This window comes from Phyllobates terribilis, unplaced genomic scaffold (assembly GCF_046119375.1).
Source record: "Phyllobates terribilis strain yellow unplaced genomic scaffold, ASM4611937v1 Scaffold_8__6_contigs__length_399053987, whole genome shotgun sequence".
NCBI classification, from domain to species: Eukaryota; Metazoa; Chordata; class Amphibia; order Anura; family Dendrobatidae; genus Phyllobates; species Phyllobates terribilis.
In genome coordinates, this window is record NW_027362768.1 from 328484443 (window position 1) to 328503322 (window position 18880).

Sequence of the window (18880 nt, forward strand, 5' to 3'; positions counted from 1 at the left end):
GTTGTGCAAAATAAAAAAAGATTGCTTTATGTTTGGATTTATTTTTCCTGTTTAAGGGGTTCTCCGGTCCAAATCAATAAGCCACTATGTGTGACTGCAGACTTATCAATCCGCGCAGCACACGCACTGTGCGCTGCGGAGATTCGCTGGTTTCAGACACAGGAACGGAGGGTATATATACGTTATACATACCCCCAGCCAGTGGGCACAGCCTCACTCTCCATACATTTGTCTCGGCTCTATACAAATGTATGGAAGCAAGGCCGGGCGTATGTATGACCCATACATACCCTCCGGTCCTGGGTCGGATCCCCGCAGCGCACAGTGCGCGAGCTGGGGGGGGATTCATAAGTCTGCAGTCACACAGAGTGACTGCAGACTTATTGATTTGGACTGTACAACCCCTTTAAGCCTTGCTATGGCTTCTCAGGATCATTGGTTGGCCAATCTAATGATTATCTAGTTGGGAAAATTATAAATTGACCAGGTAGGTGTACATAGTAATGGATCTAGAAAAGTTAGATTGGGGTGGTGATGTGATATTTTGTCACGAGTTTACCACGACAGAGAGGAGCCAGAAGACCGCAGCGTCTGAGTTGAGTAGAAGCACTTCTCCCTCTTATTAAATAGTGCTGGTTTCTTTCAGCAGTGCAGGAGTTAATCTGCTCAGCTTTGAGTCTCTGTAACTTCCCTCTAGGAAGTTCTCAGCTGTGCAGTATCAGCCACTCCCTTCTCCTATATAGTCTCTGCTCTGGCAATCTTTATTGCCAGTGTTAAGTCTTGTACTGCATGGTGAGGAGTGGAGGATTCAGTGTTCAGTAAAGGTGTTTAAGGAGAGTTGTTCTGTGACTGTTGCTTAGTGTTTTGGTTATGTGCATAGTCCCTTCCTCTTCTATTTTTGTTTACCTTCCTCATCCCTTTGATGTCTCCCTCTGTCTGTAAGTGCCCATTTTGTGTGTTTGGTATTTTATTTTTTATCCCTGGACATCCTTCCTTGTTTGTCTGGTTGGTGTATATATACATACACTATTCCTCCCTGCTTCCCTGGGTGGGGGAGGGGACAGATAAGGGCTGATTCAGTAGAACAGCAAGGTATGTGGCCCCAGCATCTTTGCCATCTGAAGTAACCTGGGGAACAGGGATAGATAGGGCACCCCTAGCGTTAGGGACCAGGTATGAGTGCGTGGTCCCGGGTTATCAGACAACAGCATCATGACAGTTTTACTGTCATCACTGGCATACAGGCATCAGGGGCTCCTTAGCAATTATCATAATGGCCCCTGATCACACAGAAAAGAAGGGCCTTATGTTTGCTTCTGAATAGGTTCTTACTCAGTTACAAAGAGGGTGGCTCTAATTAGGGCTGGACCCGCTTTTTCATAGGGCTTTGTAGTGGCCTTATGGTCTTCTCACATCACGCTTTCTACAGCAGTAAGGCTATTTTCAGTTATATGCCACAACTCCACTAACAGTCACATCTCTTGTGGTTCCTTGTCTGTCTCTTTGTGCCTACTGGTAGCATGTTCTTCACAATTGCCACATATCTATCCCTTTCTGGCATGACTCAACTCTTAACACTCAGGCAACAGTTTACAGACTCCCTCTGGTTTGGCTGCTCAATTCTTAAGAGTGGCTAAACTTGGCTTAAGGCAGAGTCAGGAATAAGCCTCTATTTTTTTCTCAACTGTGGCAATCCTTCACTATCTCTCAGTAATGGTGGTAAACCAACTGAAGCTCAGGCATGGAGTGTTTTTTCATGTTTTTTGTGTCTCTCTCTAAAGCTCTTAGGGTAGTGCACCTTAAGAGCGAAGGTTACTTACCCCCACTTCCTAGCTATGACGCAGACTCTTCTGTTGGGCAGCACAGCTTTTCCTCCTTCGGTCTGTCTGTTCCTTCTGACACCAGTAACTTTAAGAACACAGCGGATCTCTCACTTACAGTGAGCGGCATCTAAGACCTCTTGCATTTCTCTTAAGTACGCCCTAGTAATTTGATCATTTGTCGGGTCTTTGGCAGCTAGTTTACACTGCCTGATAATCGCTCGTCCCTCATAATCGTTGTTTTATGTATAGATGATCAAGTTCGTTTGTACGACGGTCGACAGACAGAACAATTCAGTAGAAAACATTTACTTTCATAATATTGAACAAAACACATGAGGTTACATATATAAATGTGCGATATCAAGATCACTTCATGAATTTGGGCAATGTCAATTAACTTTATCAGTAATTGGCTACGAATTAACAAAGGCAATTTATTTTATGTATTTGTGGGCTGAAAATGAATGGTGTTCTGAGACCACAGATTGACTGATACGATCTGTGTCTATGGTACAAGAGTTACTTCTGACTGTCAATGGCTGATTCAATAGGGCTTTTGTCAACCTTAACATAAAAATAGCAGACATATTAAACAGGCCGGAACTTCATTTCAGTTATTTTATAAGAATAGTGCTGCCCATTTCCAGCTTCCCAATTCACTCCATCGGCGTAGCTGGTGTGCTTCCCTCTTAGATACTGCGCATTCAGATTGGAATTATGGCATCCCCCGTACCACCAAGCGCCTTTAAACCTTCCTGCACAATTTTCTGGAAAATCATCATTGTCTCTGTCTTTGGTGGAGAAGGGGCGGTCGTTGTGATAAGTGAGAGAGTCACCTGTATAGAAAATAGAAAAAGAATAAAAGCTAAGAGAAACATAGTGCAGACTACTTTTTAACATTGGAATCCCCTTTGTGCCGTCTTTGCCTCTATCCATGCATTTAGTAATGCTTCCAGAAAAACAGGAGTGGGCCTGCCTATGAAATGGAATAGATTCAAAGTTTTACACCCTGAATGCTGGACCCACTCTGAATGCTGGACCTACCCTGAATGCTGGACCCACCCTGAATGCTGGACCCACCCTGAATGCTGGACCCATCGTGAATGCTGGACCCACTCTGAATGCTGGACCCACTCTGAATGCTGGACCCACTCTGAATGCTGGACCCACCCTGAATGCTGGACCCACTCTGAATGCTGGACCTACCCTGAATGCTGGACCCACCCTGAATGCTGGACCCACCCTGAATGCTGGACCCACCCTGAATGCTGGACCCACCCTGAATGCTGGACCCATCGTGAATGCTGGACCCACTCTGAATGCTGGACCTACCCTGAATGCTGGACCCACTCTGAATGCTGGACCCACCCTGAATGCTGGACCCACTCTGAATGCTGGACCTACCCTGAATGCTGGACCCACCCTGAATGCTGGACCCACCCTGAATGCTGGACCCATCGTGAATGCTGGACCCACTCTGAATGCTGGACCCACTCTGAATGCTGGACCCACTCTGAATGCTGGACCCACCCTGAATGCTGGACCCACTCGTTTTTTTTAAGCAATAAAAAAAAAAACAATTATCAGAAGATTCTTTTAAGGATAAGATGGAGGATAGCAAACAAATTGAGGATGGAAAAAATGCTAGAATGAGACGTGAATGCTTACATACGCATGTAATTATGCATGCATTTTTAATGATTACACATGTGTAGAATGCGAAAAACGCATAAAAAGAGTTTACAATTTGCAATAAAATGACATGCAAGTAAGGTTTTTGCTCACGGCTGGGCAGCCACTTTACCAAATCTCAGTCACTATATTTGGTTTCACTATTTTGGGGGGTGGGGGGGTCTTACAGTTGTGTTGTGGGTTTTTGCCTTGATGTTTTATGCATCTTGTCTCTTGAGAAAGGAAGATAACCAGAACTCTAGTGCCACCTATTGGAAGTAGCAATCCTAAAATTCAATACTGACCCTTTAACGAGCCTCGCCACATGACTTAGGATAAAAGTCAAACCAGAATCTCAGTTTGCAGACACTGTGTTTCAGGGTTCTGCCCCTCATCAGTGCAAACTGTGAGATTTGGTTTGGCTGTATGAAAGGCTTCTGACCAGAATCCAAGGGGTAATGTTTCTCCTTGTGGAGGGTGACATGCCAAGCCTGGCATGCCAATGTGAGGAGACTTTTAAGCCATGTATGCTCCTCTGGGCAATTAAATATGCAAATTGCCTCTTCAGAGAAGAAGAGGACTAGAATTTTGCACTGATGAGGGGCAGCGCCCCGAAACACAGTGTCTGCAAATTGAGATTCTAGTTTGGCTTTTATCCTAAGTCATGTGACAAGGCTCGTTAAAGGGTAAATATTGACTTTTAGGATTGTTACTTCCAATAGGTGGCGCTAGAATTCAAGTTTTCTTCCTCTCTGAAGAGGCAATTTGCATACTTAATTTCCCAAAGGAGCATTTCAAGGTTTAAAAGTCTCCTCACATTAGCATGTAGAAACGTTACCCCTTGGGGCATGATATTTTGTAATATTTGCAAAGTAGAAATGCTTTCTTTTAACTAAAACACAAGTAAATCATAGACCTAAAATTGCCAAAATCTGGTGAAATTTTTTTTTATTACACCTTTATATCTTTTTAGCTCGTTGATAACCATTATGGTACCATTATAATTCTCATAGAGGCCTGAATGGCAAACCCACTTTCTCTAGCACGGGCCCTGACTATAACAGCTCATTGAAGGTAATGTTGGTCGGAGTCCCGATGCTGACGGACCTGTTACATATTCTAGAAGAGTGACCTCAAAACTGTGGGTCTCCAAACCTCTGGTTGTAGCATGCCACGACAGTGTGACTGCTCTAGAAGCTTTGGATATTGATTCCCATTAACAGGAAAGACAATTACCTGCGTTGCCTCCAGTAAAAGCGCCAATGTGAAGCTTATAATTGTCACCTTCTCCAGATACGGCAAAGGAAGCATAAGCTGCAAAACTGATATTATTTTCAAAGTCTGTCAGATCAACTCGAAATTCATGGGTTCCTGAAAGGTCAAACATGTAAAAAAGTCAATGAATGAACTCAAGGACAAAGGATTCTGGTAGAGAACTGTCCGTGACGGAGTCGTTACCTGAAGAGGTGAGGCGGTGAATATTCTCATTCCCCAGCCAGAACTCACTAAGCTGACTACCAAACCCTTGCTTGTAGTCCTTCCACTCTCTGAAAAAATTCACGCTGCCATCATACCGTCTCTGAAAAACCTATCAACAAGGATGGGATGGAGTGAGAACTTCTGTTGAAAGAGTCACTTAGAAGAAGCAAAAGCTGTTTTATCGCTTACAATCCATCCTCCTCCATCTGTGTCCATGTCACACAAGACTGTCAGGGGATTCTCGCCATCTGGATATATTTTGTACCAGCCACTGAGGAAATTCCCTTGTTGACGCAATTCCTTGCAGTTTCGAGAAGCTGGAAGAAATAAAAGGTTTGCAAGTGGAGATATAATGAATAAAATGTAATAAAATATTTTTACCAATAAGATGGCTGAGGAATCATGAAAATTCTGGGCTGATTTCTTAAAGAAGTTGTCCACTACTTGGACAACTCCTTGTCATACCCTACGCTCGGCCCCGATAAAATAAAAAAGCCTATAGTCACCTCCTGTGCCGGCGACGTTCCAACAGTGTCGGCATTCGCGGTCCCAGAGCTCCCGTGCGGTTATTATGATCAGCGCCGACTTCACTGTCTCCGCCTTTGAATAAATTGTACATGAAGAGGAAGTCAGAGATCAGCTGCAGCCTGGACTCCCTCTTCATGTTCAATTCATATGAAGGCGGAGACAGTGACGCCGGCGCTGATTGATCACCGATGTCACGTGTCACAACAACCCCATGAGAGCCCTGTTACCGCGAGTGCCGACCCCGCTGGAACGGTGCCGGCATGGGAGGCGAGTATAATTCTTTTTTATTTTATCAAGGCCAACCATTTAGATCAAGAAATGATTGCTCTAGTAGTGGACAACCCCTTTAACTCATCTCCGCCACAGCAATTTTTTGTTTCAGCATTTTAATATTCCTCCCACCATTCTTCCAAGACTCATAACTATTTTTTCGTCTACATAGCCATATAAGAACTTATTTTTTTCCAACACAACTTGTCATTTTGAATTACACCATTTACATTACTATACAACCTACTAAAAAAAGTTGGAAAAAACCTGTAATTTCGTCATTGGTATATGTGTTTAGTTTTTACAGTGTGCAGTGTTTGGTAAAAATGACCTGTGTTTAAATATTTTTATTGAAATTTTCCATAAAACGGAAAGAATGGGAGGAGGGGGTACATAAATAAAAGAGGGAGGGGGGGAAGGGGAACAGACATATTTAAACAGAAACATTGGGTTTCACATTTAGAACACAACAGTTTGCAATTCCCATAACACACGGAAACATATATAAAAACTAAAAGATTCTCGTATATTAGCATACAATGTTATTGAGGTTGATAAAATAAAGACAGTATTTTAAAGCAAAGTAGAGTAGAAAATCCGAAATGAAATCCAAGTCAAACTGAGCATAATCCTCATCATCATCTCAAATTAAGATTGTCACAAAAGCGAAGATGAGCTAATAACAAACCTAGGCATGTCACCTAGGCCGTGTTTGATAACATGGGAGAGTATTTCGAGGTCCAAAGATCCCAACGTTCTAAGTATTTTGAGAAGGAGTTACTCCTAATGGCGGCATTGTATTCAAATATGCTATGTTGCGTCACTCTTTCTATCAAGTGTATTAAAGTTGGTGGATCATCACTTTTCCATCTGGAAGCTATGATGAGTTTTGCTGTCAAGAGTATGTGTGAAATTATGTAACGCAGCTGCTTGGGAAAGTCTTCTATGCCTATGGATAAAAGAGCAAGCTGAGGAGTAATGTCAATTCTCAAACCGGTGATATCTGTTATGAGTTGTTTAATTCCTAGCCAGAAGTTTACCAATTTTGGGCAGCTCCAAAATATATGGGATAAAGTACATGGGTTGTTACAGGCTCTCCAGCAATTTGGTGAGTTTACCGGATTAATACAATGGAGTTTGACTGGGGTCCAATACCACCGAGATAGCATTTTAAAGTAGGATTCATGAATCTTGGCAGAAGCAGTATTGGAGTACGTAATAGCTAATGTTTTTTTTAGTTTTTGCAAATCTATTTTGAGATTCAATTCTTGTTCCCATGCCCCTACGAATAAGTGGTCAGGAATGTCTGTCTCCTCATTGAGGATTTTATAGAATATGTTTGATTTCCAAAGTTGGGTCTTGTTTGGAGAATTTATAAGGTCTTGTACCATTTGTGGGAGAGAAAGAGTGGGAGAAGAATTTCAAAAATAGTTAGCTATAGATCTCCAACTTGTTCTCTCATCTCTAGGAAGAGAGAACTTGGATTGAAGATAATAGAAAGATGCTAAAGAGTCGTTTTGCATAATATCATCTACATACAGTACTCCCCTATCCAACCACGACGATAGATTGAGTTTTGGTATTAAAAATTCCAGTACTGTGAGAGGAATATTTTTTATTGGTGTCGGGCTAGTTCGGTCAGGGGATTTATTTACAAGATTTCTCCATGTCAAAATAGCAGCCCTCAGAGCGGGATAGTTTGGAGGAGGCCTGGAGGTTTCAATTAGATGAGCTAGTATTAATGCCAACATTTGTTTTGTTTTAACGATTGATTTTTGGTAAAAATGACCTGGCAACAGTGATGGCAAAACATTTTGTAATTATTTTAGTAGTTGAAACAATTCAGAACTATGTAAAAAATATTTTTTTTTGCCATTTTCTTAGATCCATAACTTTTTTATTTTTTCGTCAATGGAGCAGTCTGCAAACTTATTTTTTGCTTGGCAAGATGATGTTGTTATTGATACCATTTTGAGGTATATATGATGTTTTGATCACTTCTTAATGTATTTTTTGAGAAAGGAAAATGCCAATTCTGACATTTTCACTGTATTCAATTTACCAAACAAGTCAATTACCGTATTTTTGGAACTATAAGACGCACCCCAATTACGAAGAGGAAAGTAGGAAAAATTTTTTAATGTGAAAATAGGGGTCCTTTTTATAGTCCGAATTCAGCTTACCGGGGAGCGGCGGCGGCGGAGTGGGATCACTGGAGGCAGGGTCGCCGCTGCAGGAAGCTGGCGGAGGCTGGAATGGGGCGATGCTGAAGGTCCTGGGATGGGAGGAAGGGGTGTCCTGGTGGTGCGAGGCAGGAGCCATTGCTCTCCCTGCGGTGGGCTTCAGAAATATGCCAACAATGCTACAAAAAAATGCCATTTTCCTGGAGCCCTCCCCTCCCAGCCCAGGGCCCGCAGTATTGCTCCACTCCTGGAGCCCCTGGCTTCCTGTAGCGGCGATCCAGCCTCTTGTGACCCCACACCACTGCCGCCTCCCCCTACGGTAAGCTACATTCAGACTATAAGACACACTCCCATTTTCCTCCCAAATATGAGGGAAAAAAGTGCGTCTTATAGTCCAAAAAATAGGATAATTTTAGATTTCGATAGATTGGACTATTATGTAAATGGGGGTACCAGATATGTTTAATTGCTTATTTTTTTTTTTATTTCATTATTTTTAAATTGAGAAGGGGGGGCTGCTCAAATGCTTATATTTTTAAAACATGTTTAAAACATTTTTTTGTATTTTAGTCTCCTCAGGGGACTTGAACTTGTGATGCTTTTATTCTTCTATAATACTTCAGATTAAAGTATAAACAATGGTCTCCTTTTAAGCTCAGCCTAACTATTTTATTGCCCTACCACTAAACCTAACACTACCCCTAATCTTAATCCTAACCCTACTATGTAAAAAGTATGTAAAAACTTAAAAGTTCATTATAATATTAGTGATTTTTCTTTTAAAGGGGACACTTCTTAAAAAAAATTACACAGCTTCGCCAGTAGATCTCTATCTTTCGTCTCACAAAATTACATGTGAGAAGAGAAGAGGGGAGTTGTAGAATATGCAGTGCAGCTTTTCTCATCTCACTCAGTGGCTATGCAGAGCGCAGCTGTCAAGTTTGTCATTGGCTGCAAGTGAGATGATACAGCTCTCAGTATGTGCAGAGTACAGCATCATGACAAAGTAATCTTGATTGCTGTCATATAATACTGTATATAATATATACATAATAATATTATATTTTAAATGATATATATATAATTGAAGCGATATATAGAATTGAAGCGAAAGCAAAAAAAAATTAAATAATAATTATATATATATATGGAATTATAATTCCATATATATATATATATATTTTATACTATATATTTATCATATATATTTTATATATATATATTTTATATTGTACTTAAATGTAGTAAAAAAATACCCAATTTAATCAATAATTCTTAAAAGAATTCCAGAACATTAGATGCCATCATTTTACAAAAGAGAAAAAGCACAGAACATAATTTTATATTACCCAAATGCAATGTATATTTTAGGACCCACCATACGCTGGAATTGAGCTGCCTGAATCCCCCTTTTCTCCTAGAAGAAATAAATATTGTAAAATGAATGCAACAGTAGGCGATAGTGGATAGTAAGAATCAAGAGAATGCCAAGAGTGTGCAAAGCAGTTATCAAAGCAAAAGGTGGCTACTTTGAAGAACCTAGAATATAAGACATATTTTCAGTTGTTTCACACTTTTTTGTTAAGTATATAATTCCACATGTGTTAATTCATAGTTTTGATGCCTTCAGTGTGAATGTACAATTTTCATGGTCATGAAAATACAGAAAAATCTTTAAATGAGAAGGTGTGTCCAAACTTTTGGTCTGCATTGTATATATATATATATAAAAGAAAATAAGAGAAATTTGATGACAAATTAAACAGCAGGACACAAAGGGGATTAATCAGGAAAAATGGGGCAGTCACTACGGCAAGCAATCAGATCCCAGCTCTCATTTTTAGTGCCAGTTTGCAATGAAAACCACAACCTGACTGGTTTTAATTTGCAACTGCCCCTCTTTCCCTTTGCTCCAGTGTCTATACTGTAGATGGACCCAATGTCAAACTGATTGTTAGTTTACTAATTAAATTGCTTGAACCCCAGATTCCATATCGAGATGTTCTTCAGTAGTCAGCCTATGCGGTTCATCTTACCTTTTTGTCCTGTTAATCCAGGAGTGCCTGCAGGTCCTGTAATAATAAATAAGAAAGTAATGAATACCGATGCACATTCATGTATTAGATGTCGACTTGATCGAGGGATATATTGATTTTCTCTTTTTTTTGTGTGGTCTATAATAAACGTATCATTGTGAAATATTATTCATTTTGGGATAACGCAGGTGTTTGTAACTGTTAGTACATGAGCTAAAGGGGAGATAAATGGTAAAACCGAAAAAAACCCTCATGTAATAGCAGCCAGGCTTGGACTGGCCCACAGGAGAACAGGAGAATCCTCCGGTGGGCCCCCTCTTACATACTTGAATCATTGTGTACAGAGAAAGCTGCATCTTATTCATTTATCAATCTACATAGTTCATTGTAATATATAAATTTGTGATTGAGGATAATGTCACATTTGCATGTAGCTGAAAAGTGGGGTCTTGGAGTTGGTTACTGGTGGACCCTTGGAACCCCAGTTCAACAGTGCAGCTGTTATGAAATTTTCCTGCAATCATGAAGAATTTCACGATCTTATGACATCTAGTCGATTCATTTTTGTAACGAGAACATTCAATTGTTTGACTACTGCTAATTATATATATACGTATGTATATATTTTAGGTATAGATCAATAATGTAGTCTATTTAGCACAGGTGAAGGAGCTACAGTATCTTTCAGGATATACATACAGTAGAGATTCCCATCACTAGAGTATAAACATTTATTTCATTGCAAACCTTGTTGTCCTGCAGGCCCGGCTTTCCCGGGGTCTCCTTTAGATCCTGGGAAAAAAAACAGCAATTATCTATCACCATGCAGATATCCCAAATACAGTTGTCCTAACATAAAAGATTAGAAATAGTAGCCCATACATATTCACCTTTCTCTGCTGATGGACCAGCTTCACCTTTTGGTCCTGAAGGTCCAGGCAGACCCGGGCATCCTCGTAGGATAGTCAACTTCTCAGTTTCTCCAATTGCCACATATTTTACTTCTGGAAGCAAGATAATAAAGGATTAAAATGAAGGACATTACATTTGAAATTAATTGTAAAATGTTACAACTAGAATCACACTTAGAATTTATCAGTGTTATAACCCAAACCAGAAATATTGATTCCATCTCAACCTTTCACATGTGAGACAGAAATAGCTCCGTCCAGCTCTGACCACTGGAGGTTGAGCCATGGAATCAGTAGACAGCGGATGAGGAACGTTAGATCAATGATTCCCATATAGAAGTTGCGGACCACATCTCAGTCGCTTTCATCAGATTCTGTAGCTCTTCTTCCAGTGATCGGATGGAGTTGGAGTTCTTCCCATCTCAGCGTTGCGAGGCTTAAACGATTGACTACATGCAATCCGATCAGCGGTCATTTAATGGCCAGTTTGGACAGGATGACAACACTTCTACAATAAATGCACAGAGAGATCACTGATACGATCGTTCTTTGGGAATAAAACATCATCCTATTTCCTACCTATTACAATGTTAAAAGCGGACAGCACATGGATTACTCACTGATGGTATTCGAGCGCTGTCCGTGATTTTAACAAAACCTATAAACTTGTATGAGTTATTTTCATCCATGACTTGGATCAAAAATGGACAAGTCTCCATCATTTTTTTGCGAAAGAAATCCATGGACCTGGGAATCGCACCATAGACTACAATGGGTATGAATTCTATCAGAGAAAAACACGGACTGAAGGCGTACATTAAAAACAGATGTGGCGCCCCTGAGGGTTCGACCGCCACAGGGATGCTGCACTTCTTTAATGGAGTGTAGTGTTCCTCCTCTGAGGTAAGAACATTGTGATGGTCATGACCCAACCTCCACATCCAACACCACACTTCTCCCACCAGAGGGGGCTAGTATGCACCAGGTGCTGCCCCTACTGGAGTCGGGAGATTGGGGAACCAAGAGATAGGGGAACCAATTAGTGGGTGAGAGTGGAGGATTCACATTTTAGTGACACTTTAAATTTCATATTTAATACACAGCCATCTTGGGCTCATGGTTCTTTCGATTGTGATCTTCCACCCTGAACATGGATCCTGTGGGGACCTGCAGCGGCTGGAGACACGGCCCTCATACCCTGGCCTTGGGTTGAGGGGCAGGTTGCAGATAATGTATGTCTCAGCCCGGTCGAGGACCATGACTAAGAAGGCCCGGAGCTTAGGAGTGTAGCTCCACCGCAAATGGCTCCCAGGGGGGATGCAGACGGAGCGGTATACGCCACCTGTCCTCGCCAACCTGATCTATTCAGAGGGATTCCGGCTGCAAGAGGGGTACCGGCCCCCGACACCTGACCTTGCTACTCTACATCCTGGTCAGGGAAGCCCGGTAGGCCCTGAGGATCCCACCGGGTAACGGAAAGAGCGGAGCTGCCACCTGTACCCTTTTTCTGAGTGAAGTTCAGAGGGAGACCCGGCCTATCTACACACACACACACAGACAGGAAAGGACCCGGTCTGAAGTCTAGGAACACTCTGGTGCGGGGTCCTGATCTAACACTGGACTTACTCGGAGGTTGTCGGACCCCCCCCCGTCTCTGGTGACCGCAGAACTCCGTGAGGAGCAGGGAGACGCCTTCCTACTGCCATCTCTTTCGTGAGTAAAAGCCCTGGAAGTTAACCCCTATGGCCTCCGGACTCTTTTTTCTGCACTACACCGCACTACTCAGACTTTCTAGACTACTACCCCCGTCATCCTGTCCCTCTGCCCTGAGGCCTTGCTCCGCCTGTGGGGAGTAGTAACAACGACGGCTGCGATAACATCAGGCCTCAGCGGACTGCAGCAGCGCTGGTGGCCTTCACCAGATGCCACAGGTGGCGCAGTCGAGATCAGCCACTCAACCCGGATAAGCCCGTACCATCTCTTTTTAGTGTGACGGCCCTGGGCACGTAGCAGGTCCGGGCCACGGCTGCACCCCATCTACATCACAGGACCCGGCTCCGTGTCCCCCATCTCCCAGGGTAGGGCTTACAGAAGGCGAGCGACGTCACACAGACACCTGAATGAGAGTTAAAGGAACCTGTCACCATGAAAATCCAGTCTAATCTGACCACGGTCATGTCAATAGCACATAGAACAATACTCATTATAGTCTATCTGTGAAAACTACATACATACATACCTACAGTCTTCCACGTTTTCCTATTAGAAAAGATTTTGAGGAAGAGTTTGGAAAATGTATTTAATGTGTAAACCTCATCCAAAGCTCGTATTAGCAGCACAATCAGAACGACACTATAGGAATTGCAATCAGACAGTCTCCTATAAATATCAGAGCTTGGAAAATGCCAACGTTCACAGCACCAACAGATTACCCCCTGCCCGCAGAGTTTCACGTGTATTTTTTCTCTATAGACTTATACAGGGAGACAAAAAAAGGGCATGTAAAATTATGCAGTAGCTTATCTGCAGAATCAAAGCTTGAAAAATGCTGCTTCTTATCTCCACCAAAAATGCATCAAATAAAGAGTAAAACGCATAAAAAAATACAGGAAAAACACCTTAATCAGAAAAGGCTGTGATTCCGTATTAGGCAAATTTATTGATACAGTCATGTGCGGATTACATGCGTTTTTGATGTGGACCATCACTCGGACCAATATTATACTATGGGGCAGCGCAGAACTGCGTTTTTTCCTACAGATCGAATCGGACCACGTGCACCCATTCAAGTCTATGGGTTCATATAAAACATCGGACTGCAATCGGATGTCATCCAAGTGCAGTCTGACAATAGAGAAGATGGAGAAATTAAGTTCTCCCTTTTCTCCGCCCCTGTGCTACGATTCCCTCATCCAAGAGAATTGGATCACAGTAAACAGAAGTGCAGACAATAGAGAAGATGGAGAAATTAAGTTCTCCCTCTTCTCCACACCTGGGCTACAATTCTCTCTTCCGAGAGAATTGTATCACAGTAAACAGAAGAGATGTGCAGACAATAGAGAAGATGGAGAAATTAAGTTCAGCCTCCTCTCCGCACCTTTGCTGCGATTCTCTCATCCGTGAGAATTGGATCACAGTAAACTGACACTCTGATCAGAGTTTTAGCCGAGTGTCATTTACATACTGTAATCAATCTGCTTGTATGACCCCGGCATGAAATATGTAATAATAAATGTTGTTTAGGCACCCAGAAGGGATTACTCACCTGGACAAGCGTCTTCAGCACTTCTAATACAGGATACCAGGCAGAGCACCGAGACCACAGAAGTCCACATCGTCTCCACACTCACCATCTGACCTTCAGCTATCCTAATGAAATGGGTTTTTGTTTGCACCCACTTTAACAAACATACTGTGTTTCCTCTTGTATATAATCCAGAGAATGTTGCACAATATAGTGTTTGCTGATCTGATTGGACATGTTAGTAATTCCTAAACAAATATCTGTGGAATATCCGGTATGTCACAATCCTGCTTCCTTTAGTCATTTATATTTGTTATTTTCAAAGTATTTCCAAAAGTATTGCACACACACATGACCGGATATTTCCATTTTTTGGGTTGACATTTAATAAATAAAATTAACCTAAATACATATCAATCAGTGAGATACAGAAAGAATTTCAACTTCAAAATGTTTGCAATTCCCATTACACAACTCATTTTTCTTTTTAGTCTATACTTTTCAAAATGCCTGTCCAAGAACAAGACGTTGATCTCAGCGGATGCCCTTACTTTTAAGACTCATTCAAATGTCCGTTTTTCTCATACGAGCGTTCTAAGTGTTTTTCATGGATATCACTTGTACATATAAACATAAAAATTTGTCCCTCATATAGGACCCAAGAGATGATTTTTTAACAATGGTAGTAATCTAGAAAACAGACGACGTTTCGGTCTATACAGTAGACCTTCATCAGTATGCTGGACAATACATGTACAGAATCTGAAGAAATCATTAAAAAATCATCTCTTCAATCATATACGAGTGACAGATTTTTATGTTTATTGAATAACTGGATAGGATTCTATTTGAGCTCCTACCTACCAGAAGTGCCATGTTCTATTCTTTATAGCATTTGTACATATGACAGTCTGTGGGGCTGTTCACATTTGCAATTTTTTTTTTCCTTGGACTGAGCGGTCTGTGCAAAATTGCGGAGACATGTCCGATATTGATCTGAGTGTTGGATCAAAATCGGCAATGCAAGTCTTTGGGTCCTTGAAAAAAATCAAACAGTGCTTGGATACCATCCGTGTGCTGTCCACTTTTCAATGACTGATAGACAAGAGAAGGTGGAGGAACTTTTTTTTCTCATCAGTGAAAAAAACTGATGAAACTTGGTCCATTTTTCTTGTGCGAGCAAAAACTGACACCTGAAAGAAGTAACGGTGTCATCAGTGTGCCTGTTTTTACCATCAGTGGCATTAGTGTTTTTCACAGATGGATAAATAAATAAATGACAAAGTTTCTCCTCTATTTAGCAATGTTAAAAAAGAACAGCACATACATGCCATCCATGTGTTGTACGTATTTTCACAGACCTATGGACTTGTATAAGCACTTTTCATCAGAGTTTAGTTAGATATCCACAGGCTCAGACAATGAAGAAGATGGAGAAATTAAGTTCTCCATCTTTTCCACAGTTGTTCTCCGATTCTCGCATGCAAGAGAATCGGATCACAATAAACTGACACTCAGATCCAACGCCGATCATTTTGAGAGTCATTTACATAATCGATCCTATTCAGGGGCAGACATGCTGCCAGGGGCCCTGAAGGAGAGGGGGCCCGATCAGCTGCTGAAATATCTTGTCTATCTTGGTCCTCTCCATGTTTATGATGCCGCCAGATCTATGAGGTAGGAAACATAGCTCCCAGCTGTTCCAGATTCAATGGGACTGTCCCGATTTGAGGGCTTAGTCCCGGACTTCAAATATTCACCTCTGTCATCATTACGTAGCTCCTCCTTCTGGAGCGGGAGAGGGCATGGCCACATCTCTCTGCTCAATGCATAAATTCAATTAATCTATTCCCTGTATCAATGAGCCACAGTCCACAATGAAGTAGACAGGAGTATTGGAGTTAGTGGACTCAGAAGTAGATTTTACTTTTATACATAGAGAAACATTGTATATAGCAGTGTATTTCTATGTATTTGTATTCTACAAGCGAAGAAAAAGTCAGATTTTTTTTGTTCCTATAATACTACTAAAAATAATTAAATAAATTCCAAAAAAGTAGTTTTCTATTTTCTGTGAGTTTCTCTGGGACTCGAACCAACAACCTCTATAATTGCATAAAGCTAAAGCTATTGAGCAACAGGCTCTGATGTCAAAAGCAATAAAAAAGGATTTTGGGGGTATGTCAAAAGTAAAAGAAAAGTCAAAGATGCTATAGGATTTTTACAGGATGAAAATGGAGAAATGGTAAGAGAGGATGTTGAGAAGGCCGAACTTTTTAATTCCTATTTTGCATCTGTTTTCTCTCAGAAAGAAAATGTAACATCAACTGATCTTCACTGTCCTTTTAAAGGAATAGAGGAATCCAAGTTATCAGTAAACAGAGAGATTGTGAGGGAATATTTAGCTAACATAAATGAGTTCAAGTCTCCAGGTCCAGATGAATTACACCCCAGAGTACTGAAGGAGATTGTAGAAGAAATTTTAGAACCACTCTCCATAATCTTTGAAAATTCTTGGAGAACAGGAGAGGTCCCAGAAGACTGGAGAAGAGCAAATGTTGTTCCTATCTTCAAAAAGGGGAAGAAGGTGGACCCAGGGAACTATAGGCCGGTGAGTCTGACTTCTATACCAGGAAAGATCTTTGAACAAATTATTAAACAACATGTATGTAAGTACATGGATAAGAATGAAGTGATTAACCAGAGTCAGCATGGGTTTGTAACTAACAAGTCATGTCAGACTAACTTAATTTCCTTCTATGACAGAATCACTGACTGGGTGGATCAGGGAAATGCTGTAGATATAGTATATCTTGACTTCAGCAAAGCATTTGACAAAGTATCTCACATCATCCTTATTGAAAAAATGACCAAGTATGCAATGGACCAGGCAACTGTTAGGTGGATTCATAACTGGCTTAGTGATCGGACTCAAAGGGTGGTTGTAAATGGCTTCACATCCAGCTGGATGAATGTCTCAAGTGGGGTACCACAGGGCTCCGTCCTGGGACCTGTATTGTTCAACATCTTTATCAATGATTTAGATGAAGGAATTGAGGGTAAACTGATTAAATTTGCTGATGACACAAAGCTAGGAGGGATAGCTAATACTAGAGAAGAGAGAGAGAGGATTCAAAAAGACCTAAATAAACTGGAGCAGTGGGCAGCAACCAACAGAATGGTTTTTAACAGGGAAAAATGCAAAGTACTACATCTGGGCAATAAAAATGAAAAAAGCATATACAGAATGGGAGGAATAGAGCTAAGCAACAGTACATGTGAAAAAGACTTAGGTATACTAATAGATCATAGACTGAACATGAGTCAACAGTGTGATGCAGCAGCAAAAAAGGCAAATACAATTCTGGGATGTATTAACAGAAGCATACAGTCTAGATCACGTGAAGTCATTATCGGTCTTTACTCCTCTTTGGTCAGACCTCATCTGGAATACTGTGTACAGTTTTGGGCACCACATTTTAAAAAAGACATAGACAAACTGGAGCAAGTTCAGAGAAGAGCGACCAGAATGGTGACTGGTCTGCAAACCATGTCCTATGAGGAACGGTTGCAGGATTTGGGAATGTTTAGCTTGCAAAAAAGAAGACTGAGAGGAGACTTAATAGCTGTCTACAAATATGTCAAGGGCTGTCACATTGTAGAAGGATCATCTTTATTCTCATTTGCACAAGGAAAGACTAGAAGCAATGGGATGAAACTAAATGGGAGGAGACACAGATTAGATATTAGAAAAAACTTTTTGACAGTTAGGGTGATTAATGAGTGGAACAGGCTGCCACGAGAGGTGGTGAGTTCCCCTTCAATGGACGTCTTCAAACAGAGGCTGGACAGACATCTGTCTGAGATGATCTAGTGAATCCTGCTTTGAGCAGGGGGTTGGACCAGATGACCCAGGAGGTCCCTTCCAACTCTACCATTCTATGATTCTATGATTCTATATCACTGGGAGAATTTGTGTACTTGATCTGTAGTGCAGCCACTAACCCCACAGGCAGATTATACATAGAAATACATTGTATATAACAATGTATTTTTATGTCTCTGTATTCTAGAGGGAGAAGAAAAAATATTTTTTTTCTTCCTCTAAAACTACTAAAAAATAATGAAAAACAACGACATAAGTCATTTATACTGTGCTTTAAAAAAAAAATAATAACAAACATCACAAATCAGCAAATAACATGGACATATTGGGTGTCACTGTAATCATAACGACCCGCACAACACAGCTAGCAGATTATTAATGGGGATCGTAAATGGTGTAAAAAATGGCGTGATTGATATTTTTTCTCTATTAAACCCATAAAAGGTGGAAAAAAATGTAACGCTGAGGCCGTGTTCACACGTAGCGTAAATGCTATGTTTTTTCTACTCCATTTTTTTCTGCAGGTGTCCGCACCACACGACACAATAACAATCTTCTCTGATTATTAAGTGTTTGCTGCATTTCTTTAATACGTGTTCCCCCATATTTAATGCATTTTTTTAGTGCAGATGTGTTAATGCTTTTTACAGAAAAGCTTTGATTTTGCGCTTAAAAATACAACAGCGTTTTTTTTTTTCTTACGTTTTTTTCAAGCTCCACATAGAAGCCTATAGAGGGAAAAAAAACACCAAAACCGCAGAGTTCAGCAGCGTCTTTAGACCACAGAGGGCCGAGTTTTCATGGAATCACATCCAGTTTGCTTGGACATTTAGTCCCTGTTCACATGCA

At 41.0% G+C, this 18880-nt stretch overlaps 1 protein-coding gene across 1 annotated transcript; it reads right to left on the reverse strand.

The window, feature by feature from the left end:
• Window positions 1–2113: 2113 nt before the first annotated feature.
• On the reverse strand, window positions 2114–14366 carry LOC141157413 (ficolin-1-like). The gene is made up of 9 exons (XM_073644642.1): window positions 14167–14366; window positions 10881–10994; window positions 10738–10782; window positions 9991–10026; window positions 9333–9371; window positions 5163–5290; window positions 4953–5082; window positions 4731–4865; window positions 2114–2659 (listed from the first exon to the last, which is right to left on the reverse strand). Exons 1-9 carry the CDS (start codon window positions 14252–14254, stop codon window positions 2412–2414), a joined length of 963 nt encoding a protein of 320 aa, XP_073500743.1. The 5' UTR covers window positions 14255–14366; the 3' UTR covers window positions 2114–2411.
• Between the last annotated feature and the right edge of the window lie 4514 nt (window positions 14367–18880).